We start from the raw sequence: 25,723 nt of genomic DNA, 5'->3' as shown, positions 1-25,723 counted from the left end.
TTGGACAACAGCCGCCCCCTCCAATACCTAGCAGTTAGACAGAGCAGTGTCCTTCTTTGCTGCAATTGTAAGGAACAGAAACCCCAAGCTCAGAAATCTGTCTACGCAGCAGATATTAATGGCAATTAATGTGTCACCACTGCACATCAGGCGACAGGTAGCTGACCTGAGTTTCCTCCACGAGATCTTAAATGGACATTACCGCTCGGAACATCTTGTTTCTCTCTTCTCTCTCCGCGTTCCTTCTCGCTCCACCAGAACCAAAGACCTTCTCCACATTCCCCACACTCAGCACTCAATACTTCAACGATCTTTCCTAATCCGCCTCCCAACACTCTTTAACAATATTAATAGGAGACAAGAGCTTGATATAGCATCAAATAAAAGTGTATTCGAGAGGTGTGTAAATAGTATCTTAAAGATAAGTTGATGTGAAGGGATTATACCGCCATCTTGACCCACGACGACTTGGCTATGAACATGGACATTCTCATGGTTTTCGATTTGGACAGTTATTAGTAGGATGTGTACCCGATCTTGTTATATTTTGTTATGTTTGTTATATTTTATTATGAAAGTTTACATTTGTTAAATAGTCTGTTGACAGTGCAAGTGAAATTTGCTCAGTGTAGCTGTATCTTGTGCTTCGTGAATAAATAAATCTTCGGTTTCTTGGAGATATCATTCAAGTTTAAGTTTGAATTAAAATATTGATCTAAATTAATATGGCAGTTTTCAGTAACATCTAGTATAAATAAATAATAATAATCGTATGGCCTCAGCTACCGTGTGCAGACATTTTCAAGTTGACGCCATCTGGCTGTCTGCTCGTCAATTTCGACGTTCCGTTTTACTCTAGGCCCACTAGATAGCAGACCGAGTAAACCGAAACTCTCTTGGACGTCTATGGCTGAGATTTAATTAATTTTGTCGGGTAAACACCAAATTTATCACCAGAGATCTTTTACATGCCGACATCGTACGACATGGAGTGTCGAATGGACTTTTTTCCGCACTTCAAAAATCCGACTACCTCTGCCGGGTTTGAACCCGCTATCTTGGGATCCGGAGGCCGACACTCTACCACTGATCCACAGAGGCAGCTAGTAACATCTAGTGAAGAACCTTTATTTAGAACTTTTAATACCTCAAGATCTTGATCTGTTTCAGTAAAGTTATGTTTAAATTCTTTCATATGTAGGCCGACTGCAGAAAATTGGTTATGCTTTATAGCATTGACATGTTCTGTGTATCTGATTTTAAAACTACGTCCTGTTTGACATTTATTTATTGATGTAGAGTTATGCAGGATCTCTGTACTTCTATTGCTAGTACGAAAGGCTATTTTAACATTGCGTTTTTTAAAAACGTTAGTGACGTTATATATTTCCTTATTAAAGGTAAATGTTGAGAACGTGGTAGTGCTAGTTTTATTAATGTGGTTTTTGGGCGATATTTGAATTTTTTGTGATTATTTTTTCAATAAAGGTTTCATTAAATCCATTAAATTTTGCTATAGAGCAAATGGTGTTCAGTTCCTTATTTAAGTTTTTTCTGGCCATTGGAATCCTGAATGCTCTATTTACCAAGCTATTATATATAGCCGCTTTTTGTGTTTGAAGATGTAATGATCATTTCTTATCGTAGTGGCCGTTTGAATGGGCTTTCTGTAAATACTATTTGTAAATGAAGAGGGATGTCTATTGATTGTTAGGTCTAGGAAATTAATAGAATTATTTATCTCTGATTCTAAGGTAAATTTAATGTCATGATCGATACTATTAAGGTTTTTGAGAGTGGATGGCGCATCTATAGAGCGTTCGTCCAGGATTATAAATGTGTGATCCACATACCTAGCCCAGAACCGAATATTAGCAAATTTAATGTTATTGTCGATGGCGATATGCTGTAGGAAGTCGAGGTAGATCTCTGCCAAAATCCGTGAGGCCGGTCATCCCATTGCCAAACCGTCTTGTTTGTAGATAACTTTATCAAATAATTATTGTTAATTAGTAATCTTAAAATAGTCATGAAGTCCTGAACTTCAAGTTTACTTAGTTGACTGTTAGCGACTAAGTTTTTTGTATAATCGGTAATAATGAATTCGTTTATTATACTGGGAAACGTTGACTATATCAAAGGAGTGCATTGAATGATATGGTTGAAGTTCGAAACTGTCTAGTTTTTTTACTAATTCTACAGTGTTCCTGATAGATTTTTTTGAAGAGAATTTGTATTTGCTAAGAAATTGTTGAATAAATTTAGATAATTTATATAAAGGGCTTGGCCTGTAGTTTATTATGGGTGGAATTGGGACACCGGTCTTGTGGATTTTGGGTAGTGCATTAGCTGTCAGTGAACCCGGGTTCATAGTGATCAATTTTTGTTTTTCCTGTTCAGTGAGTAGAAAAGATGAGTTCTTTAAAATTTGTTTCAGTTGTCATTGAATTGATTGTGTTGGGTCCTTCTTAATTATCGAAAAGGAGGCATTATCAAAGAAATTCTTGGTTTTTTGAACGTATTCTGTTTTATTCATAACGACTGTTGCGTTTGCCTTCATCGGCCTTTGTAATAACAGGTTTGTTTTCTTTAACTTTCCTTTTAAGATTGAGAATGTGTTTTCTTTCAGTGAGAGAATCCTTGTTGTTGTTGGTGTTAGGGGACGCGATATGATTTTTAGAGAAAAAAGTTTTTCTTAATTGTTTTTTCACGTCCATTCTGAGTTCTTCTTGTAAGTCATATGGCATCTTATTGATAGCAACTTCTGACTCAACTATGAGTTTGGAAGCTGTAATGGCCGAGTTGAAACAAGGCCAGTTGTGCTTTGGACCTTTCAAAAGAATTATTTTATCGTCCTCATCTAAGTTGGTGTTGGAAAGATTAATTACTGGTGGGTGGAATTTTTGTAAAGTATAATTAACAAGTTCAGGCTTAATGTTCGGTTTAGAAGGGGAATTTTTATGAGCTGCCTTATCCTTAAGTGCTTCAAGTTTCTTCTGTAACATTATCTGTTTCTTAGCCGGTATATTGAACAGCTTAACTTGGACTTGATTTTGAAAGAGATTCCACTGAGCCCTTGTGAGTGAGGTATTAATGTTTGGTACTGTCGTTTGCGTACTGCCAAGTCGCAAAGCACATTTCAAGTTTGCATCAGTGAGCCTACTTCTGTGTCTAAATTTACAAATCTTCATTAATGAAAACATCTGTTCACATAAATAAGTTGATCCGAATATACTTACAATATGAGCATTAAATGTGTAAAATCTAGGAAATCTCTCCCTTGGAAAACAAACATAAAATTCAGTCGAATTGTTTGTGTTTGCAAACCTATCTTTCAGCTGTAAGTCAATCAGTTCTAGCTGCAGTTCTGGTCTAACAGTTTCCACATCCAGTGAGAAGGGCATGGGGAACACCTTTTCTAATTTATACTTAAAATAAATACAAACTTTTAATGTTCCACCTTCTCAATACTAAACATCATTTGATGTTTACAAAAACATTACAATGATATTAATAGGTACTAGTTTCGGTCCACTGTGGACCATCATCAGCCTAGCCAAAGTATAAAAGCAAAAGACATAGTCATAAAATAATGTGGAGAAATGAGAGAGGATCTGGAAGATGCTCTCACCACACTTCAAGCACTAAATAACATTGATCCTCATATTAAATTTACCTTGGAGTCAGACGTAGATCAAAAAATCAATTTTCTGGATCTTACCATCACTAGACAACAGGAATCTTTAACCTACAAAATTTACAGAAAACCTACCCAATTGGCAGTCACAATCCGACAAGATTCAGCTCATCCCCTCGCGCACAAAAAAGCAACATATAACAGTCTTGTACATAGAGCATTCAACGTACCCATGAATAAGAAAGATCTTCATACCGAATTGAATACTATCTGCCACATTGCCAGATTCAATGGCTTCAATAGCCATTTTATAGAAAATATCAACAAACATAAATTTCGCTCGAAGACCACACTTAAAAAAGAACCATCTAAACATGACACTTTTTCCACTTTTACTTACGTCAATGGAATTCACAAGATCACCAATGTTTTAAAGAAAAAAGGTATGAAAGTAGCCTTTAAAACCAACAACGACACATACATTTTACATAACACATCACATATAAATAAAATAAATAGGTACGCTAAATCAGGTGTCTACAGGCTTAAATGTAACACATGTTCTAATATTTCTTATGTGGGGCAGACCGGTAGGAGTTTTAACATTAGATATTCGGAACATTTCAATGCAGTCAGATATAACAAATTCTCAGCCATTGGCCAACACATGGTCGACTATAGCCACAAATTCACGAATATCGAAACAGACATGGACATTCTCGAAATAGCTAAGAAAGGACCTCTACTCAATATAAGTGAGAATTTTTACATTAATTTGGATCAATACTTTAATGCCAACTACAATCTTAACGGAATAACTGAGAAAGCTAATATTTTATTTTACCTTTTCATTACTTATTACAAGAAAAACAAATCGGTTGTTCAAAACTCTTTCTTTAAGTCAATTAAGGGTCCCCCGCCAACACAAACACCATCACTTCCCCTCTCGCCCACCCCGCCGTGAACCATTTCCCATCCCTCCCACCTTCCACCACTTACGTCACTCTTCCCCTCCGTATTTCCCCCCTCTCTCTCTTGCTGATCTACTCCGCGTGATGCTCACTCTGCCAGTTGCATTCATTGCAGCAAGTTTGTTCTACATAGTGCAAGGTGAGTCATCATTATTTTGTTTCTTTCCCTTGCTTGTTCTCTATTTGATTTCCTGCGTTAATTCTAACTTCTTTTCCCCAGGTTCATCGGGTTCCGATTGAATTGATTACAATGCGGTCATGAAAATAGACTGCTTCTGTTTAACACAGCAAGGTTTTCATTCCACCAATGAACAATTTTCCCTCTACGCTAATATGGAACTCGCATCTAGAACTTTTCAATAACATAGGACTTCGTATATACCAGATATAACTTTAATTGTGCAACACAGGAGTAACCGTCAACCAAAGACTTTCTCATCAGGAGATTTTATGTGACCTCACAAGGATTTTATTTGTCAATGTTAACGCATCTTTTTTACTTTTATCATAATTCGTGTATACGGTTTTCACTTTTGTATGTCATTCCACCACCATCCCATCCTTCTAGATCTTCTCTCATTTCTCCACATTACTTTATTTTATGACTTATGTCTTTTGCTTTTATACTTTGGCTAGGCTGATGATGGTCCACAGTGGACTGAAACTAGTACCTATTAATATCATTGTAATGTTTTTGTAAACATCAAATGATTTTTAGTATTGAGAAGGTGGAACATTAAAACTTTGTATTTAAGTATAGTCTTAACTCAATACGGAATCTAACCATGAAGTTTATTACCTTTTCTAATGCCTGAATATTGTGAAACCTACTCTCAAAATCGTCATAGTGACATTAAAACCTCTTTATATTCTAATATTTTTATGTGACTCAATATTTTATTACATATTAAACATTTTGCTGTGTTATTTTCTCGAACTATTAAATACTCTTCTTCCCAGGAAGGTTTGAAACTTGTTGGTGTTGATGGCCTACGCTGTGCTGAACTCTCTCCCATAGTAAATGCAACATTAAACTACTAGATTTGAACATCCTGTGATGAGAGGATAAAGACGGAAACACTACTGTTACCTCACATAAGTTCACGCGTATCGTGGCACAATCTAACCTGTCCAGAAAGAAGCGCTATACCTTTGTGCCACTGGCCAGCAGTACGTACTACGCCATGCACTTTCCCTACTTCTTCCCCTACCTCCTCGCTAAGCTGCTCTCGTTCCTCGAGGGCGGGGAGCAAACTGGCTCCGAAGGCATTTCGCTCTTGATTGAATATTTATATTCTTTGTATTAAAATGGTGGAATGAATTCTCATCTAATGCTGATATAAAAGAAAGGAAAAATAAATAAAATTAGAAAAATGCAGGAAATATTAATGAAATTTATGGAATGCAAAATATTGAAAGAAAGGAAATAAACCAAAATGTGACTCATCTTACGTAACCAAGTGTTGGACATATTAGTAAACTAACGTACTTAAAAGGCATGAAAAAAGAAAAATACTAAGGTTTAAAAGTTAAATAAATATATAGTTTTTATGAAAGGTGATATGAATGGAGGGAAAAAGGTGGGGCTGAAAAATTAGGGGATGGGGGTAAATGCTGAGGAGCGGTGGAATGAATAGAATGGAAGATTAAATTTAGATTGGTTAAATTAAAATTTTTAAGAATATATGAAGGTCGAAAGGAATGTTGGTTTTTTCACATATTTAATTTTGGTTCTAATTGGAGTTAAAATATTGATCTAATTGTATGAAAAATTTCTGTTATATCAAGTATCGGGCCTTTGTGTAATGTTTTAAGAATTTTTAGGTCTTGTTGAATATCGGTGAAATTATAGTTATAGGATATGCTGATCTACAGCCGAAAATTTATTGTATTTAATGGCATTCCTATGTTCTGAGTATCTAGTGATGAAGTTTCTCCCTGTTTGTCCGATATAAGAAAAATTGCAATCATGACATCTGAATCTATAAACACATGATTTAGAGAAACATTTAAATTTATTAATAGAATTGGAGTTGTATGTCTGAATTCTTATTATTGGTTTTGAATGCTATACAGTATTACCCCGCATTTACATTTCCTGGCTTTTACGTTTTCCAGTTTTTTTACAACATTTTTTGTTAGTTCCCTGAGATTTCCTATGCTCACAATGTATTAAAATCCTCAAATTTACGTTTGCGACATTTTATGCTTCCTGCCATTTACACCACAACAGGCCGTTTGAGAGAAGAAAATTTGAGGTAAAATGGTGTTGCAACTAACCTAAAACGCTTTGAGTAACCATGGCATGACGACCAAATCAAACGGCCAACAACTCTCAGTATTGAACTTCCGTGTAACGAACACAGCGCATTCTTTGATATCATGTACCTTATTTTTAAATCTGACAATGATAAAGTGCCCATTAATCTTTCAAGAAGAAGAACAAATCCGATGCGTTGAATTAACTAAACCACAAAGGAGAGGTAGAAGGAGATATCAGATGTTTGCTCTATTGCGAAGTACAGTATAAGCCACAAGAAGGAGACGTTATCAAGTGATCAGTGTTTGTCCTGCCAGAATTCATTATTTCCCGGTTATTGTTTTATATTTGCGTTTGTTGTTGGAGTTGTTAAAAGTTATTGTCGCTGATTCGTCACATTTACTGTGTTTTTGTTTTTTGTTACGTTTTTTTTTGTTGTTATGGGAGTCGAGCGGTCAGAGTGAATTGCCGCGATCTTCCTTTCCCGTCATGTGTATTTGTTAATCCTTCTTTGTTATTGCTTTATTGTTTTCCTGTTAATAATGGAAAAAAGAAGGAAAGAATAACTTTCACCATGGATGAGAAAGTTCGAATATTAGAAAAGCTTGATTCGTACCGCGGAACACGTGTTTCATTGGCACGCGAATTGCAGCTTCCTCTATCCACGCTGAATACAATTGTGAAAAACAGAGGAAGCATTACATCAAGTGCTTCAGAATGCAGACCAAACTCCAAGAAAAGGAAGTATGCGTCGTACTACAAATACGAGAAAATGGGGGGAAAAAATTGTAAAAAGTTTTTTTTGAAACTTCAAGTGCCGCAGGCATTCCAATTGATGGTGTGCTCTTAAGGGAAGAGGCACTTAAAGTGGCAAACATTCTTGGCATTGAAAATTTCAGCGCGTCCAATGGCTGCATCGACCGATTTAGGAAAAGGTATAACCTAACCTATAAAACTGTTTGTGGGGAATCTGATGCAGTTGGTGATGAAACTGTGGAAAAATGGATCAATAGAAGATTGCAGAAGCTGACCAAGGATTGCGAACCCAGGAACATTTTTAATCTAGATGAAACTGGACTATTTTTCAGTGTGTTGCCCAGCAAGACTTTGGCATTCAAAGGAGATAAATGCCATGATGGGAATCACAGCAAGATGAGGCTCACAGTGATGTTGGGAGCCAATGCTGATGAGAAATCTAAAAAGCCTCGTTGCTTCAAGAGTGTGCGATCATTACCTACTGTCTACGATGCCAACCATAAAGCTTGGATGACCTCAGATCTTTTCCGACAGCAGTTAATTGCTCTGATTTGGGGTGAGATCCGATGTTTCTTTTTATTGCTTTTTAGAAAATTAGGTATCAAGCAATGTACATTGTTTTAGGTAATCAACGTCTCTGCGTAATTTGGCTATCTTTAACCCCTCAGCGCCGACCTCTATACGTGGTATAGACTCTCTTTTCTTCCCTAGCCGCCGACCTCTATACGTGGTATAGACCCATACATGGTTTCACATTTACGGCTATAGCGCGAAGAGTTTTGGAGTTACTGATATGCAAATTGTTATTTTTCTTTATTTCTCAGCTTGTAATATTTTCGTAACTCTCCATGAGCGCTCTGTGTAGGCATCAGTTAGTGTTGCTTTCTGTCATACGATACGAGAACCAGTAGTTCATGGTATATATCTCGTTTGAAAGATGTTGTCTCGACCTTTTATCTGAAATATGTATCGAGTTGGTTTATTTCGTCATAAATGTTATTCCCCTCATTCAGTTTCGTCCTGCTGCTTTCGGTCTCGCTGCAGCTTCATCAGTCCGTAAGACGCGCCGCGCTCAGCCGTGGTATGACTGACAGTAACGTGCTTGGAATATTGTATAATTCAGATCAAAGTTTAGTCGGAAGTAGTAGTGACAGTATAAGCAACAGTGATAATGAAATAGATCATGTAGCAGTGGTAAATGATGACAGTGACGAGGAGGAGGAAACAGTACTTGGAAATTTCGTGTAAGAGACTATAGATAATTATACAGGTCAAAGATAAGTTTTCAACAATGAATTGTGATTGCTAAATTCTCTAATAATACTCACACAGGTCACAGAGACAAATATTGAGCAATTACCTTATCGGGTTCAGCTGGTGAAAGGTTTGTTTACAAAATACCCTCGGGAGAGAGGGGAACGAAATATTCAAGGCCGGCGCGCATCAGATAATACAGTTCCAAGGTTGCAGGAAAGACATTTAATCAGGAAATTAGCACCCAAGAGTTGGAAATCCAAACCCCAGAGACATTGTATCCTGTGTTCAAAACACGGCGGAAAGAAGACGTCAGTGTACTGCTGCCAGGAGTGTGACTTGATTCCCTGTCTCGAAGAGTGCTTCGAACTCTATCACACGGAACTAAATTACTAAGGAAATGTGAAACAATTATGCAATTATCTGCATGTACATAGTTCTGTCATAAGGAATTCCAAATTTCGTGAAAATCGGGCTACTCTTATACTTGTAGTAACGCTTTAAGTGAATCGATGTATTTCAGTCGCGCGTAGTTGAAAACTCATCCGGCCACGGGGTAGGAAGCTGTTTAAATGGCTGCGGCACTGAGGGGTTAATTTAAGGCCTAGGTATTTAAAGGCTTTCAGTTTTGCCTGGTAAGCTACATCATCATGGGTTATGAACTTCAAAACTGAAACCAAACCCAACAAAATATGGTTAATGGACGAAATTAAATTCTTGTATAGGAAGAAATCTTTTTAAAATCAGAAATTATATGACGCTCATCTCGCACCGACTAATCTACTTTCAAACACACGATGGACACTTTTTTATCACCAAATAGAAAATAAATTATTCCACGAACTACCTGTTTGAATTAATTGGGCAGGAGTAGGCTACGTGCTGACACCAGGTAATCTTGAACTCGTACACACAGGTCGCCCCTGGATGTCAGACAGATTGACCTTGGGCACCGCTAGCGCTAAAAGCCCTGCACTGAACAAGAATAACAGTCCGCAGGAAGAGAAAATTGTCTGATTGTGCAAATGGCTCTGGCGAATAAGCAAATGATAACCGTTAAAATCTGAGCAGCAGTTCCAGGCAGATCAGAACAAGTGGAAAAATCCATGTTTGAGGGCCGGTTCTACCATCTGCTGGTAGAGTTGCTGGCAACTGCCCGGGAGGTAAACTAACTGGGGGTGTAAAGCAGCTGGTACTTCACGTTGCGTCCAACTACCTCCGCGCAAGTGCTGGGTAGCTACCAGGAGCTGGACACCGATATACGGAGTTGGCTAGACTGATTTTCAGCAACTTCTCGCTTTCGACTGTGGTGCTATCTATCGTCAGATGTATGAAGCTCATTTCGATTGTCTTATTTTCCTGTGCTTGCATCTGTTGATTATTTTCAAAAAGCCTAATAAGGGGAGTCTTAAGAGTTATGGACAACGATTTATGTCAAGCTTTCGTGATTTTAATCTATGAGCTTCAAAATCAATGCCTAATTGGGACTAAAATCTCGAGATTACATTTTCTTATGCCAGTTATAACCTGGCATGTAAGGCAGCGTTTTGGGAAAGTCTTCTCGTAGTAGATTGGTCAAGTCGCTCGCTCCGTAATAGAAGGTACGCATGTTTTCATCTTTCTAATTTACATTTTAAAAATATTTTCGTTCCCTGCCGTTGTTCTTAACTCTTTTTCACACGCTTCCATATACGTATATACACCCTACATCTTCCTTACGGACTTACTGACTTTGAGCTTCTATCTGCAGGCTTCTGTGAATTGATTATCTCCACAATGCTCTATTTGCAACTAGCTCTGTGACCTTGTTTATTTCCACATTCTTCCATTTATTTATAATGCATTTCATTCTAATGTTTATGAAGATAAAGTTGGAAGGTATCGTACTGTTAAAGAACTAATCGGGGTAAATATCCATCATAGGAAGAGGAATTCGGGAATGGAATATTTTCCTATTTCTTCGAAATCATTTACAAGAAGACTGTGTAAACAACTGATGAGGAATCTGCTACCTGGGCGACAGTCCTACACGGTATGCTATATTAATCGTAACATCACTTTTTATAAGTAGCACGCATATAAAGCATTTTCCTAGTAGACATAATATTGTGATTAAACATTTCAATGAAAATGTGTTATTAACAAAAGAACGTATGAAAAGAGGCATACAGATTAATACAACGCTAATAATGAAAAAAAAAAGATTTGTCATAATGAAGACTCGAACTTAACCTCGTAGTATGAACTGCGCGCGTTAGCCATTACGCTACGAGGTAGCTTGGGGTAACCCGGATACATAGAAATAAGTTATACCTGGTGTTTGAAAACTGAAAGACTAGAATATTAAATCTCATTTGAAATTATTTCCAAATAGGTTTCGATTTTATATCCTTTTACGAGTTTCTTTGGGAAAGCTTGACGTATAAAATGTGTTCCCTACGCTATCAATGCGAGAGGCTGGTGTGACCGTTGCAACTCTAAGGAAGCATTAATGTTCAAAATCCTGCAATGCAGTATCGATCACTGTTACAGTATAATGCTTTTTTCAGTATGCTAAGCTAATTTGAGTTGTATATCACCAGAAATACGGCTAATAAAGTTCAGCTCTCAAAACTTGCCCGGCAGGTAAAGTCTTATCGGGTCCACGCGCCGGGTAACGACGATTTATGCTGCCGATAGCGCTACCTGGGAGTGGTCGAACGGAAACATCCTCTTGCGCTACTTTACCAGTAGGTGGTAGAACCGGCCCCGAGTCGTACATTCCCTGGAACTGATAATGTTGAGAGCTATGGCATATGATACCAGGACTCGTTTGGAGGTGGTTCAACAGCGACTGCCTGCTAGTAATAAAATAACTATATCTTTAAATGGAATATTAAACATATTAATTCATTAAATGAAAGTGGTCTCACTGATTGAAATACTAATATATATATTTAAAACGTGCAACATTCGTGGCACCAGGATATAATACCACATTTGCTCGCCTATTTAGACTGCTTTTTCCCCCACTTTTAAACCTAAAAAGGTAAAGGGGGGTTTAATATGCGATAACCTCAAATTTTGTGCAATGAACTCACGACTTCTAGGCTATAAAGAGCCATAAATTGTACATGTAAATGTTCTACACTGTTCTTTAACAAACCTATGAATCCTAGGTAATAAATTTCATATTAATCTAGTGTAAAACAAAAGCTAAAGGTTTCCACCTATTCAATACTGTTTGTTGTAACGTTAAAAAAGTTACATATATTTGTTGAAACTAGTTTCGGTCTTACCAGAGACCGGTCAAAACAAAAGTAAAGGCAAGACATGAATAAATAAATAAAAAATATATATGAAGTAAGCATGAAATTTAAGACGAGTAAAGATTTTTAAAACATTCATCACAATCGCATGTCCTGTGCAAGCTCTCAGCTTTCCGCAAATTGGAAGACCATACCTCACAGAAGGCAAGGCGAAACACTAAAATACCAGCACTAGAGGAATGTTATAGAACTCAGCTCAGCTGAAACAAGTATCAACAGAATGATGTTGATGGAAAAGAGTTGAGATGTTTGTAGAGTTAAAAATAAAAAGTCATATATATAAAATTTAAAAATGCCTATGGTGGAGCTGAGGTATGTGGAATGGTGGGTGATGGAAGGAAGGAAGGAAGGAAGGAAGGAAGGAAGGAAGGAAGGAAGGAAGGAAGGGGGTTTACAGTACTTAATTTCTGTTTATTGAAAATAGGAATTAATAGATCAAATAAATGGTTTGTTTTTTAATATATTTCTTTAAGATTGAATTTGGGATTAAAGAATTGATCTAGGTGGATGAAACAATTCTCAAAGATATTGAGCAGCGAGCCCTTATTAACCATTTTTCACATTTTTATATCCTGATCAATATTTGTGAATCTATGGTTTTAGTCCATCATATGTTTTCCCATAGCTGAAAATCTATTATATTTACATGAATTTACATGTTCTAAGTACCTCATGTTAAAGTTTCTACCTGTTTGGCAAATTTAGGTGGACTGACAGCTACTACATTAAAGCATATAAACACCTGATATATGGAATTTATTATTATTATTATTATTATTATTATTATTATTATTATTATTATTATTATTATTATTAATAATTAATAATAATAATAATAATAATAATAATTGAGTTTGTGTTGTAAAATTGATGCATTATTATTGTCTGTTTTAAAAGATATTTTTATATCATGTTTTTTTGAAAATGTTGGAATTCTGGTGTATTGGTGGATTATTAAGTGGTAGTGGAAAATAAGGTTTTGTTAGTTTTCTTCTTTAGTGAGGGTAGTGGAAAGTCGATGTCAGACTTTATTCCTTCGATAAAATGTTTATTATATCCGTACTCGTGCCCAATTTAACAGTTTAATAAGAGGCGAAAGGGGAGCTCTGAAGGATCTTAGAGATGATTTTGAACTGACCATTATCTCAGCTGATAAGGGTAATGCAACAGTGGTTATGGACACTGACGAGTATAAGAATAACATCTCGGCTATATTGTCGGAGCCTGTTTACAGACTGAGCTCACGTGACCCCACCACTCGTGTATCCTATGCCACCGTGAAGCTCTTAAGGCAATCTGCAATTCCAAAAGAGAAGGTTAAACATCTGTCCCCGGGAGATGCAATGCCACCTAGATTATATGGACTGTCGAAGGTCCTTAAAAAAGATGTTCCCCTCTGACCTATTGTTAGTGCGATAGGTTCTCCTACGTATGCTCTGGCTAAATACTTAAGCAAATTGCTTCAGCCACTCATAGGACATACTGAATCATGTGTCAGAAACAAGAAGAAACAAGTCTATTCCGCGTTCTTCAAACTCACGTGCAGTGTTTTAGCTCAGATCCAAGAACTTTCGTAAATTACCAAACGTTTCATGTGATTGTGTGGTATAATTAGTCATTAAGTTTTGTTTCAAAGGTTCACATGTTTTCAAGATGATTGTGGCAAGACTGATAAGTCTCTTCTGAGTTCTGCAATCATACAACAGTATTTTTTAACCCAAATCCAAGAACATTCTTAAAGTCCATGTGTTTCATGCCAATGTATAAATTTTCAAGTCAATGTGTGTAGATTGTAACAAGACCAACTGTGTGTTTCATATCATTATATATTGTGTTTCATGTCGAGTGTATATTTTCAACCAATGCATATGTTTCCAGCGTTCCATTCCAAGAACACACGACATTTTAAACCAGAACTAAAAACTTTAAGTTCCAAGTATTGCATATCATGTGTACGTTACAATTCAAGGTGTATGTTTTGCAACCCATTGAGTTGTTTTTAGGCAATAGCCATTATGTGTATAATTTTATTATGATGTCTTATGTCAACCAATCGAGTTGAATGTAGGCTACCCTAATGATGATTCCCCTTGATTTGATATTCAACTAGAAGTGATTACGACTCCAAGTGAGTCGAAACTTGTCTTCGTTTAATAAATTTAAAATATTTTACATTGTGTTGAATGGTGGAACATCCCTCAAACTCTATTATACAGAATATCCGATAAACTGAGAACTTACCACTTTTATTGGACCTCAGCTTTGATTCATCCACTTCACAAGAAACAAGACTTTACTACCATGGGATTTGTCTCGTCCCGGTAACATAAAAGTCGTTACTAACAAGGGCAGAAGTTAAACTGGTCAGTCAACTCAGAGAATATCAAGGAGGCTTCAGAAAGAGCCGATCTTGTGCTGAGCTGATCCTCAACCTTAAAACTGTACTTGCAGACTCCAAAAATGAGAAACCTTTGTTGATGTTTGGAAGGCCTACGACTCCGTTGATAGAGAAACACTTAATAAAAATTTCCAGGAACTGGGATTAGAAACTTTGACTAACACCCATTCTACGTTTACATTTAGAGGCGAGTTCTCGGAATGCTATGAGATAAAAACGGGGGTGGGACAAGGGGATGAACTTTCCTCCCCTTCTCTTCAACTGTGTACTTGAGAAGGTTGTGAGAGAATGGCACAAAGAACTGACCACCTTGAGTGTTCAGATTGGGATATACCTGGGTCATAAGAAGGAAGGGCTGGTTGTAGATTGCCTGGCCTTTGCTGACGACATGGCACTGATTTCCAATTCGCTGGATACAAGAACAATACGAGTATCTTAGCGAATGGATTGAACCCAGCATATCAGAAAGAGCATCATTATTCACGAGAGTCAAGTTGGAACTGGCCTATCGACTGGCAAAGAACACAACAAAAAAATGCCTGTCAACTGAAGCACTACACGTCAATCATATGACCAGAAACTCTGTATGCCATGGAGTGTCTTTCATTGAACTGAAGAGGTCTGCTGGAGAAATTCGAAATCGGAGAGAGGAAAAGTCTCAGGAAGATCTTAGGTCCGGTAAAGGAAGATGATGAATTCCGCAGGCGGCACAATTCCAAGCTCTACGAACGTACAGGGAGGGGCTCTGATTGTGCTAGGAAAAGGAAAGTAGCTTTTTGTGGGCATATAGTAAGACTGACCAGTCACCTTCTGGCAGAACAAGAAGGTTCGGACGTCTTGGCTGACAGAAATTGAACTGACACTAAGAGCGCGACGAAGACCCAGTGCAGTGGATTCGGTCAAAACTAGCGAAAAGTAAACCGCCAGGAACTGGACTCGGGCCTCTTACAGATAAAAAACATATGAGACGCAAAGAAACAAAAACATAACAGTAATAAGGGTAAGAATGTAAATTCATTATGGAGTAAAAATCAAAAGAAAATAGTATAAGTAAAACAAGGGGACCAAAAATCAAATGGGTAATATCAATATGATGTGGCCCGTGATTAAAATACACCAGACTCAATGATAATAGTATCTTCACACACGCTTACCTTTGTAAAGGACGTGACAAAAAGTTTGGTATAAGGATTTGGCATCTATATTAATTGGTTGAAGAATATGAATTTAGGTGGGTACAAAACATTTCTTTGTAGCACGTCAGGTCAAGACAGTCATAAGTTTAGAGAGTAATAGCATCTCATCATACCATACTCTCATTCAATTCCTTAGTTAAGACACAAAGACTCCCAACAATAAAATCACGTCCCCAGAGAATACAATCACATAACGTAAAAGGAGCATGAAATGGGAGAAGAGGGAAGGGTGCACCGAGCTTTTAAAATTCAATCTGAGAGAGGAGAAAAAAAGGGGGGGAAAACGGGCAGTTACCATGGTTTCACGCAAAACAACAAAAATATGGAAAGGCAACCGTCAAGGAATAAAACATATTAAACTAGAAAATAGGTAAGGAAAGCCAATGACGGCAATGTGAAACAAGCAATAAATAAATTAGGCACAAAAGGTATCACGAATAAAGCGGCAGAACCACCCACGCTCGCATAGAGACCAAGGGGTCAGGTCGTCGCAAATAAAGGGATCTATAAGAGCGTCAACGTACAGCATATAATAAAATAAACAACCGCTCTCGAGCTCGGACAATATGAACCAGAAAGTGGTCCATCAAAGAGACAAAGTGTCTCCAACACTGAAACACACAGAAGCAGGCAAATCGTGTAGTTAGCTTGAATTCATACCAGATCTATGAAATTGACATGAATTATACAGAACACGCAATAAAATAATACAATATGAGCTCAAGCAGAATGTTAATGAAGCGACCTGAGAAAAATGTCTGCCAGCACACAGCAAACAATCACATACACACACATGAATCTGTTACCTTCAGTTCACAAAACAAACATATTGGATCAGTAAAAGAAAATCAAGGTTAACACACGAATAAATTTTAAAAAAACACGTAATGAGGGAAGCCTTTCTAACCCAAAAAAAAATTAAAGAAAAATAAATACCTCGATTATATAAGCAATTAACATACTCATAAGGTCGAGATGTGTACAAAGGCATCTTGAATTTCTTAAAATATATGCCACAAAGGCGACTTGGAAATCCAGTCCTTCCATCTTCTCAAGTCAAAAATCTTCCAACCACCAACCGGAAAGATGATCCAACAAGACGGGGCAGAAAAGAAATGCTTTGACTTATCCTATCGTATGAGATGCCATCTGCCGGAATAGGGAAAGATTACATAGAAACTACGCATGATGGGAAAGAGTAATAGTTCATAGATAAGATACAAGAGTTCGCTTGGAACGTGAAGACATCAGAAAAAGTAAACGTACCATAAAATGATATGGTGTGGTTGAAAACTGAGAACTGAGAACATTAGATCTTCAAGATAGACGGCCTGTACGACATACCCTGGAAGAAATCCATGGATATCAGGAAAAACTCCAGAAGAAAGGTTCCGCCTCGACAGATGAAAGGAAAATTCTCCAATACTGGGCAAAGATCAAAGCCAAACAGTTGAACAAGTGTGGTCCAATGGAGGCTCATTCGAACGAAGCAGAAGAAATAACGAATAATTGATGCACATCATACACAGTGCACTACAGAACAATACTTCACTAGACACCAAACCTCACTGCAGTCCCTATACTCTTCTTCTTGTTGTGCGTTATTTTCTAACCTATATGTGTGTTACTTCCAGGGTCCTGGTGGTGTGAGCAATGCCCCTAGTCTTCTCAACAACCTCAATAATGCTAATCCTAGTCTGGCCAGTATTAATAGCATTAGTCCCGCTGTTGTTCAGAAGATACTCACCCAGCAGCCTCCTCCTCAACAGCCCCCAACTCAACAGCCAGCCCCTTTCAACCAGGCGCCACGCACACCTCAGAACCAGCCTTCTGCTACTCAGCTGCGAATGCTTGTGCAGCAGATCCAGATGGCAGTGCAGGCGGGATATCTCAATCATCAGGTGAGTTTTATGAATAGGAAAGGGTGGTTAATCCCACTGTTGACAAATTTTACCATAATAGGTGCTGTTTTATTTATGTATTCGGTTGTATAAACTCATTAAAGACTATTTAACTGAGTATTCTGGTTAAATCCGCCTTGTCAATATATTTCTTGTTAATGAACGTTATTCTTTCATCGTACTTGTTTTCAGAACAATAAACGTTCTCATCAGTGATCGTATTATTTATAGAATGTTTATTGTTCTCGAAACATGTGAACGAAGGTTCATTAACAGAAAGTGCATTGACAAGGCAGATTTAACCCGGGCACTATTTCAAATGGTTTTTGATAAGCTAACCGCACTTTTGGCAGCCCTGAATATAGGTTCCCATTTTCACACCGGGCTGTACCTTCCTTCCCACTCCTAGCCTTTTCCCACCCCATAGTCGTCATAAAGCACATAAAGCAAATTGTAAAAAAAAAAAAGGAATACGAAATAGGGAAAAGACAATCACAGGTCACCATTGGAAGAGGTAGCGATACAAAAAGGAGACGTGGACAATCTCCACTTTGATAGATCGACTTCTTCCTCGTCAATTCCAGTTTTCTGCATCGATTTCTTCACTGCTCCTGACAAGCTCATTTGTCCTTTCCTGCTTCGTCAGGAGGACGGCCATGAATATTAATTACTGACCTTCAGTCTGGGTGTGGGAAGTGTACAATTTGGTGGAGGAAAAGAGAAGGTAAACAAAGATGAATGCAGTGGTAAGAGACAAAAGGAGAGAAGGAACCCAACATAATTAAAGGAAAGGAACAAAACTAGTGATGAATCAAGTTGTATACATAGTTAAAAATAGGAACATACAATAGCGTAAACACAAGGATAGGGTGGCATCGGAAGATGAGATGTTCAACTGTATTTTTAGAACAACGTGTAGAAGACATGAGAGGAAGGACTTTATGTAAGATCACCGCATCTGGCAACTGGGAACTTTATAGGGCAAGAACAGTGTCTAGAATAGGGAAGACATTTTTATCTCGGAACATTGGCCCACTCGCTCACAATTCCTTTGCTCGAATACATTTGAACCACTCATACACTGCAATGTTCACTTTAGCGAAATTTGATTCCCGCATTCTTAACACTCCCCAATTCTTATCTTCCTCCTACATGCTTAAATATTTTTTTTCCTCCTAGTTGTGTTTGAGTTTGCCCGCAGTAAACTTTTCTCACTGAAAGTCCTGTTGCAGTTTCTGTAATTGCGTTTCCTTGTCTCGATCTAGGCATGCTTGTCCTTCCTATTCATATTTACTGGGTGATTGAAATGTTACAGTATTTCTCTCAACAATCAACACAAGAAAATCTCTTCCTTGTCAAGTTGAACTGAATTATCTGACCTCGATTTTATCAGCAACATTCTGAGTTATAAATGTAATGCTGTAAGGTTAGGCTGGAAAAGCCCTCCGTAACTTGTGAGTAAAAAGTCATTGTCAGCATTTCCGGACAGCTAGAATTCCCAGAATGTACATCTATTAGAATGCAAGATGACCCCAACAAAAAAGAGCCCTATGCAGAAGAAATAACTTTGTGCGTATTTCAGCATTCCTATGTATAAGTTCCTTTCCCTCTTTTCCTCCTTGGACTCAAAGTAGTACAAACATTCAAAAGGAATTCCCATATGTCCGCCGAATGATTTTAGGAGAAAGAAAATGTCCTGTTTAACACATCTTACGTACAATAAAATCATTTCCGTGGAAAAATGTCCGTGTAGAGAGATGTCGGTTGAAGAAAGGTGTCTGTTAGGGCTGGTTCTGTACCACTCCCTCCATATAAGGGAAATTCCAAACTATCAGAAGACTAACAGGAATAAAATCAGGAATAATCCCAAATTAACCTTAAAGATCACAGAAACCCACCAAATAAGAAACAATTTCATGACTAGTAAGAGCAAGGATAAGAAGTGCACAAGTAAATCCCAGGAAGAAAGTAAAACAAATCACTTTCCTTATCTTAGTGCGGAAACTTCAAAAATGGGAAATCCAACAGCGCACAAAATTAATTAATCCATACCTGCGATTACATGTTTTTTTTTTTTTTTTTTTTTTTTTTGTACGAAAACACAAAACTGTGAAAGTGTGATTTAAATACAGTACTAGAGATAAATAAATACACCCGTCCGTATTTTAAGGTTTCGACCTTTTAATTAATGTATTCTTCTTTTTAAGAAAATAACAAAGATTAATGCAAGTTATCATTCATGAAAAAATCAAAATAAATGTCAATTGACATCCAAATTCATTTTATATAAAATCCCAGATTGGAAGTGGTCACAGATTTTCACACCTCACGAAATTAAATATTCAAATCGATAAATAATTTCTTTTGAAAATGCTTTGAAATTACTTGAACCGAAATATATTACCCTGCATAGTGTCTCGGGATGTATTAAATTGTGTAATAACTTAAAATAAATTAAGTTATAGTGAAAACATTAAATAATTATAGAAGAACAAAAATTAGGAATTATTTAGAATGACTAATCTCTACTCATGGGCAAGTAGATATTACCAAGAAGTTAAAATGTTAAGCCAAAGATGTAAATAGTAGGATGAAATAACATTAATATTGATATCACACATTTTAAAATAAATAATCTCCACAATTATGTTCATCAAAGAGTATACCAGTGTGTATCCACAACAGGATATGATCGAATCACCAGAAAACACATTAGATAATGCAAAAGAAATTGATCCTTTTCTCTAGACACAACTTTTATGATGGACCCTTGTGAAACACCGATCGCAAATCACTCACAGTTATTGTCATGGCAAGCATATGTTTTATGCTCAACATTCAAAACAGTTGCAGTCAGGTGAAATACAAGAAACGTCAAAACAAAATGCAATGATGCCCACAACAAATAAGAAAAAACAATGTCCACAAAATAGTTACTCAACCAAAGATCCAATGAATAACTTTCAACTTTACAGTACAATATATTACTGACATTTATTTTGTGAGTTCCAAAAGCATTTGGTTCCAAATTTTTTAAAGAAAATAGTATTTTATTTTAAAACATTCGGTTCTGAATTTTTTAAAGAAAATTTTATTTTATTTATTTTACATTGGACCACTTTAGTCAATTATACAAAGGATTTCTTGATTTTCTCATCATCATCATAATTTCCCTTTATCCAGCTGTAGCTGGGTAGGGGCAAATATGGTTCCTCTCCACTTTCTTCGGTCTTTCCACCACTCCTCCTCCAACACTGTGTCCCAGTCCAGGTTTCTTTCTATAATGCTGCGTTGGATGGTATCCTTCCATCTCAATCGTGGTCGCCCACGGCCTATCCTTCCTTGGATTTGCATTTGCATCACCTTTTTTGGCATTCTTTCGTCGCTCATTCGCTTTATGTGCCCAAACCATCTTAGTCGGCTCTTCTCTATTCTATCATTCATTTTTTTCCACTCCAATTTCTTCCCGGATTTTCTCATTCCTTATTTTGTCTCGTCTACTTTTCTGTATCATATTCCTCAAGAATTTCATTTCGGCTGCCTGTATTCGACTCTCATCCTTCTTTGTCATTGTCCAAGTTTCTGCTCCGTAAGTTGTTATGGGTACGTAATACATCTTGTACATAGTATCCTTTGCTTCCGTTGGCACATCTTTGTCCCATAACATATTTCTTACACTATGATAGAAACAACTTCCAGCTTGAATCCTTTTACTAATCTCAGCATCCAGTCAAGCATTCTCCTTTAATTCACTCCCCAGGTATTTAAACGTTTCCACTACTTCCAGGGGCTTGTATGCAAGTCTAATCTGACCTTTCCCTTCTTTCTCCCCTCTAGTCATAACAAGAGTTTTATTCTTTTCTACACTTATTTTCAATCCACATTCTTCAATCTTCCCATTTACCACATTCAACTGTTCTTGAACCTTCCTGTCGTCTTCTCCTCAAATCACAATATCATCTGCAAATAACATCATGTTCATTTCTCTTCCTCCATATGCTGCTTTTGCTGTTCTCGTGATGTCATCCATTACTATTGTAAACAGGATTGGTGATAGAACACTTCCCTGTCTCAGCCCACTAGTTATTTTGAACCAACTTGTGTTTGCACGCAACTACAACATTCCTTATACAATGCCATGATCATTTTTATTAATCCCCGTCCAATTCCTTTTTGCACTAGACTGTCCCAAACTTTCGTCCTAGGGACACTGTCATATGCCTTTTCAATATCAATGAATGTCATCACCATATCATTCCCGTACTCCCAATGCTTTTCCATTAGTTATCTCATAATGAAAATGGGCTCTATTGTTGACCTTCCACTTCTGAAACGAAACTGATTTTCCCGTATCTGATTCTCAACCCTCAACCTAATTCTACTTTCCAGTATCCTTTCCATTATCTTAGCAACATGGGATATTAGAGTAATTCCCCTGTAGTTCTTCAAAACTTTCTTATCACCTTTCTTGAAAATTGGGATGATTATTCCTTTTTGCCAATCCTCACGGACCTCCTTATTCTCCCAGACATTCCTGAGAACCCGATATGACCACTGCAGGCCTACAGCTCCAGCTGCCTTTATCATCTCCACTGAAATTTTATCTATTCCAGCAGTTTTTCCATTCTTCATCTTTCTTACTGCCATTTCAATTTCATTCATTGTAATTTCTTTATCCATTTCTTCATCAACTAATTGCCTTTCCTGGTCGTCCATTGAATGACTGCCATCCGTTCTTATGCTCAGCAGCTTCTGAAAATACTCTCTCCATCTATTTCTTATGTATAGGTATTTTAAGGCAGAAAAAGGTTCCAAGAAAGACATTCCAGGAATAATTAATGAACAAGGGAAGTGTGTATGTGAGGATCTTCAAAAGGCAGAAGTATTCAGTCAGCAGTATGTAAAGATTGTTGGTTACAAGGATAATGTCAAGATAGAGGAGGAGACTAAGGCCAAAGAAGTTATAAAATTTACATATGATAACAATGACATTTACAATAAGATACAAAAGTTGAAAACTAGAAAAGCGGCTGGAATTGATATGATTTCTGGAGATATACTAAAGACAATGGATTATTATTATTATTATTATTATTATTATTATTATTATTATTATTATTATTATTATTATTATTATTATTATTATTTATGTTCCTTAAATTGTACATGTACAATTTAGGGGTGGTAGATGGAGAAAGGGCAAGCCCCACATACACGGAAGTGCCTCCATCTCCACATGTGTACATAAACTCTACTGAATATTTACATACAAACTTATGTAGACAATTTTAAATTTACATATTTACACTACAAACACTCTACCCTTAGAATAATAATTATCTTGATTTATCCTGAAAATATTAGAGTAAGAACACCCAGCCATTTATACCCTCACTCAGACCCCTGTATACACACTCACTCACAACCACTCACACCCGCGCACGCATACACATTCGCCCACATACACCTGTACTTGCACCCATCCTTCTTGCAATTCTAATTTATACAAGTTATATACATCACATATAGGTTTATATTTACATATACATTTTCTTTACTTCGCGGAGGAAGTGAGGAAGAGGAAGTAGCTTTACCTCAGATGGTATAAGGTTCCACGTACGAGCAGCCCTTGAGTAAAACCCATTTAAATATGAGGTTGTTCTAGCGAAGGGAGGGACAAGAGTAACTCCTTGGCCTCTTTTAACAGAGCGGTAATTGAGCTGCAGGCAGTGGAAAGGGGAGAGGTGTGTGTGATCTGTCAGGGATTTCCTAAGGAAGGCTACATCTATTTGTGTACATAGCGAGTTCACTGGTGGCAATGACCTGGCTGTATTTAAGGGGATGTGTTTGTTAATTAAACGTTCTGCTCGTCGCTGGATACCTTCTAGTTTCCTCATATTTTCCGTTGTAGTTGGATGCCAGGAAGGAAGGCCATATAATAGTATGGGCCGCACAAGGGAAATATAAGCCGTTCGTAGGGCTTTACTTCTTCCTCCCGAGAGACATCTACTGACGAAACCTAGCGCCCGGTATGCCTTACACCTCACTTCCTCCACGTGTTTATTCCATTTCAGATTGTCAGTAATGTGAATACCGAGCAGTCTGATGGAGTTAGAAGTCGGCAGTTGGATTCCACATAGAGTAGGTTGGTTCTGGAGTGGTTGTTTAGCTCTGCTTAGTCTTATATATTTACACTTCTTGATATTTATATACAATCTATTTACCTCACACCACAGAGCTATACTATCCAGATCCGATTGGAATTGTACAATATCATCACTGTTTTTCATGGCTCTGTAAATGACTGTGTCATCGGCATACTGCGCCATGGTCGAATTTACACAATCCGGTAAGTCGAGAGCATAAATCGTGTACAGGAGGGGCCCTATCACACTGCCCTGAATTACTCCAGAAGTAATTGTGGTTTGGTCTGATTTGGCTCCTCCGTACACAACACATTGCGTTCGACCCACCAAAAATTACCTCAACCATGACAGCAGTTTACCCTGAATGCCGTAGTTGCTAAGTTTTAACAGAAGTCTTTGATGTGACACCTGGTCAAAAGCTTTGCTCCAGTCCAGAGTCACACAGTCTATTTGTGAGACATCAGTCTGCTCCAAAGAGAACTGCCAGTCATCAATGACTTTTGTTAGAAGTGTTGTGCAGGATTTTCCCGGAATGAAGCCGTGCTGGTTTGAGTTCAGCAGGTTTCTCTCCTTGAGAAAATCCAACATACATTTAGCAACTAGACGTTCCATACATTTACAGACCCCTGATGTTATAGAAACTGGCCGGTAATCATCTACGTTTTCCTTATCTCCATCTTTGAAAACTGGCACTACGTTGGCTTCTTTCCACTCCAAAGGTACAGACCCGGTATTAATGGAATAGTTGAAGAGAGCGCAAAGCGAGGGCGCCAAGGCGACTGCACAATTCTTGAGAATTCTTGCTGGCACTCGGTCCGGCCCGGTCGCGGCATGAGGTCTTGTTTTCAGAAGGCTCTCCTTTACTTCATTCGTTGAGAAATACAGGTTGGTTAGAGGGAAGAGAGGGGTAGATGTTGTCCTTGAATATAGCATGTTCTCTTCCTCAGTAGGGATGGAGAAGTTACTTTTAAATTTCCTATTGATGGTGTCTGCAATTTCTTGTGGTGTTGAGACTGCCGCACCGTTGTTTAAATACAGATGGAGCTCTGTTGCAACCTTTACTTCTGAGAAGAGCCCACAGTTCCTTGGAGTTGGTGTTGAGACTGTGGATGTAAGAATCGTAGGAATCTCTGATAGATTGTTTAGCCTTGTTCCTAGCCAGCCTGTATTTCTCCCACTCATAATCGGTTGGATTTCTTTTCCATTTCTGGTACAGGCGGTCCCTTCTTCAAATTTCTCGCACTATCTCCTTGGTAATCCATGGAGATTTCCGTCTGCTGGTTAAATTTACTGTTGGTGTGGTTTCTTCTACGCATTGAAAGAAAATTTTCTTCCAGTCGTTCCATATCTTGTTTATGTCAGTACTGCCGGTGAAATCTGAGGTGAGAACGGGGAGGCGGTTGGATAGTAAAGTGGATAGATCGTTCCAGTTTGTTCGGGAAAAATTATAAACTGTTCTGGTATGGAGTTTGGGGGATGGATTTATATGGGTCAGTGTTGCGAGGATTGCCTGATGGTCACAGAATCCAGGGATAGTATTAAGAGATTGGACGGACTGTGGTATATTACTTAGGAAAAGATCAAGGGTTGAACGTGTTGTTTGCGTAATACGCGTGGCTTCGAACATTAACTGATGAAGGAATAAATCATAGAAAGCGGAAAGGAATTTATTGGCGAGGGGGTTATTTGGAACAGGTGCAGCATTTCTGGACCACGTAATTTCTAAGTTGAAATCACCGACAATATAAATGGCATCATAATTTTGTTGTACATGTTGCACACGCTCGAGAGAGAGGATTAGTTCATCGTTCATTTCCGGCGACGACTTAGGGGCGCGATAAATTGATCCAATAAGGAATTTGCGTTTGTTGCACGTCACTTCCACCCACAGTGCTT

At 37.7% G+C, this 25,723-nt stretch overlaps 1 protein-coding gene across 1 annotated transcript in view; it reads left to right on the top strand.

The window, feature by feature from the left end:
• gw (trinucleotide repeat containing adaptor protein gawky) overlaps positions 1-25,723 on the top strand; it is a 475,910-nt gene that overhangs the window by 285,571 nt on the left and 164,616 nt on the right. Inside the window, exon 17 of the mRNA XM_067149652.2 lies at positions 17,415-17,681. Within this exon, the coding sequence (XP_067005753.2) occupies positions 17,415-17,681 (267 nt within the window). The remainder of the gene's footprint in view (positions 1-17,414; positions 17,682-25,723) is intronic.

The sequence above is a fragment of the Anabrus simplex genome, chromosome 6, assembly GCF_040414725.1.
Source record: "Anabrus simplex isolate iqAnaSimp1 chromosome 6, ASM4041472v1, whole genome shotgun sequence".
NCBI classification, from domain to species: domain Eukaryota; kingdom Metazoa; phylum Arthropoda; class Insecta; order Orthoptera; family Tettigoniidae; genus Anabrus; species Anabrus simplex.
This window is presented reverse-complemented; position numbering and strand designations above follow the sequence as displayed.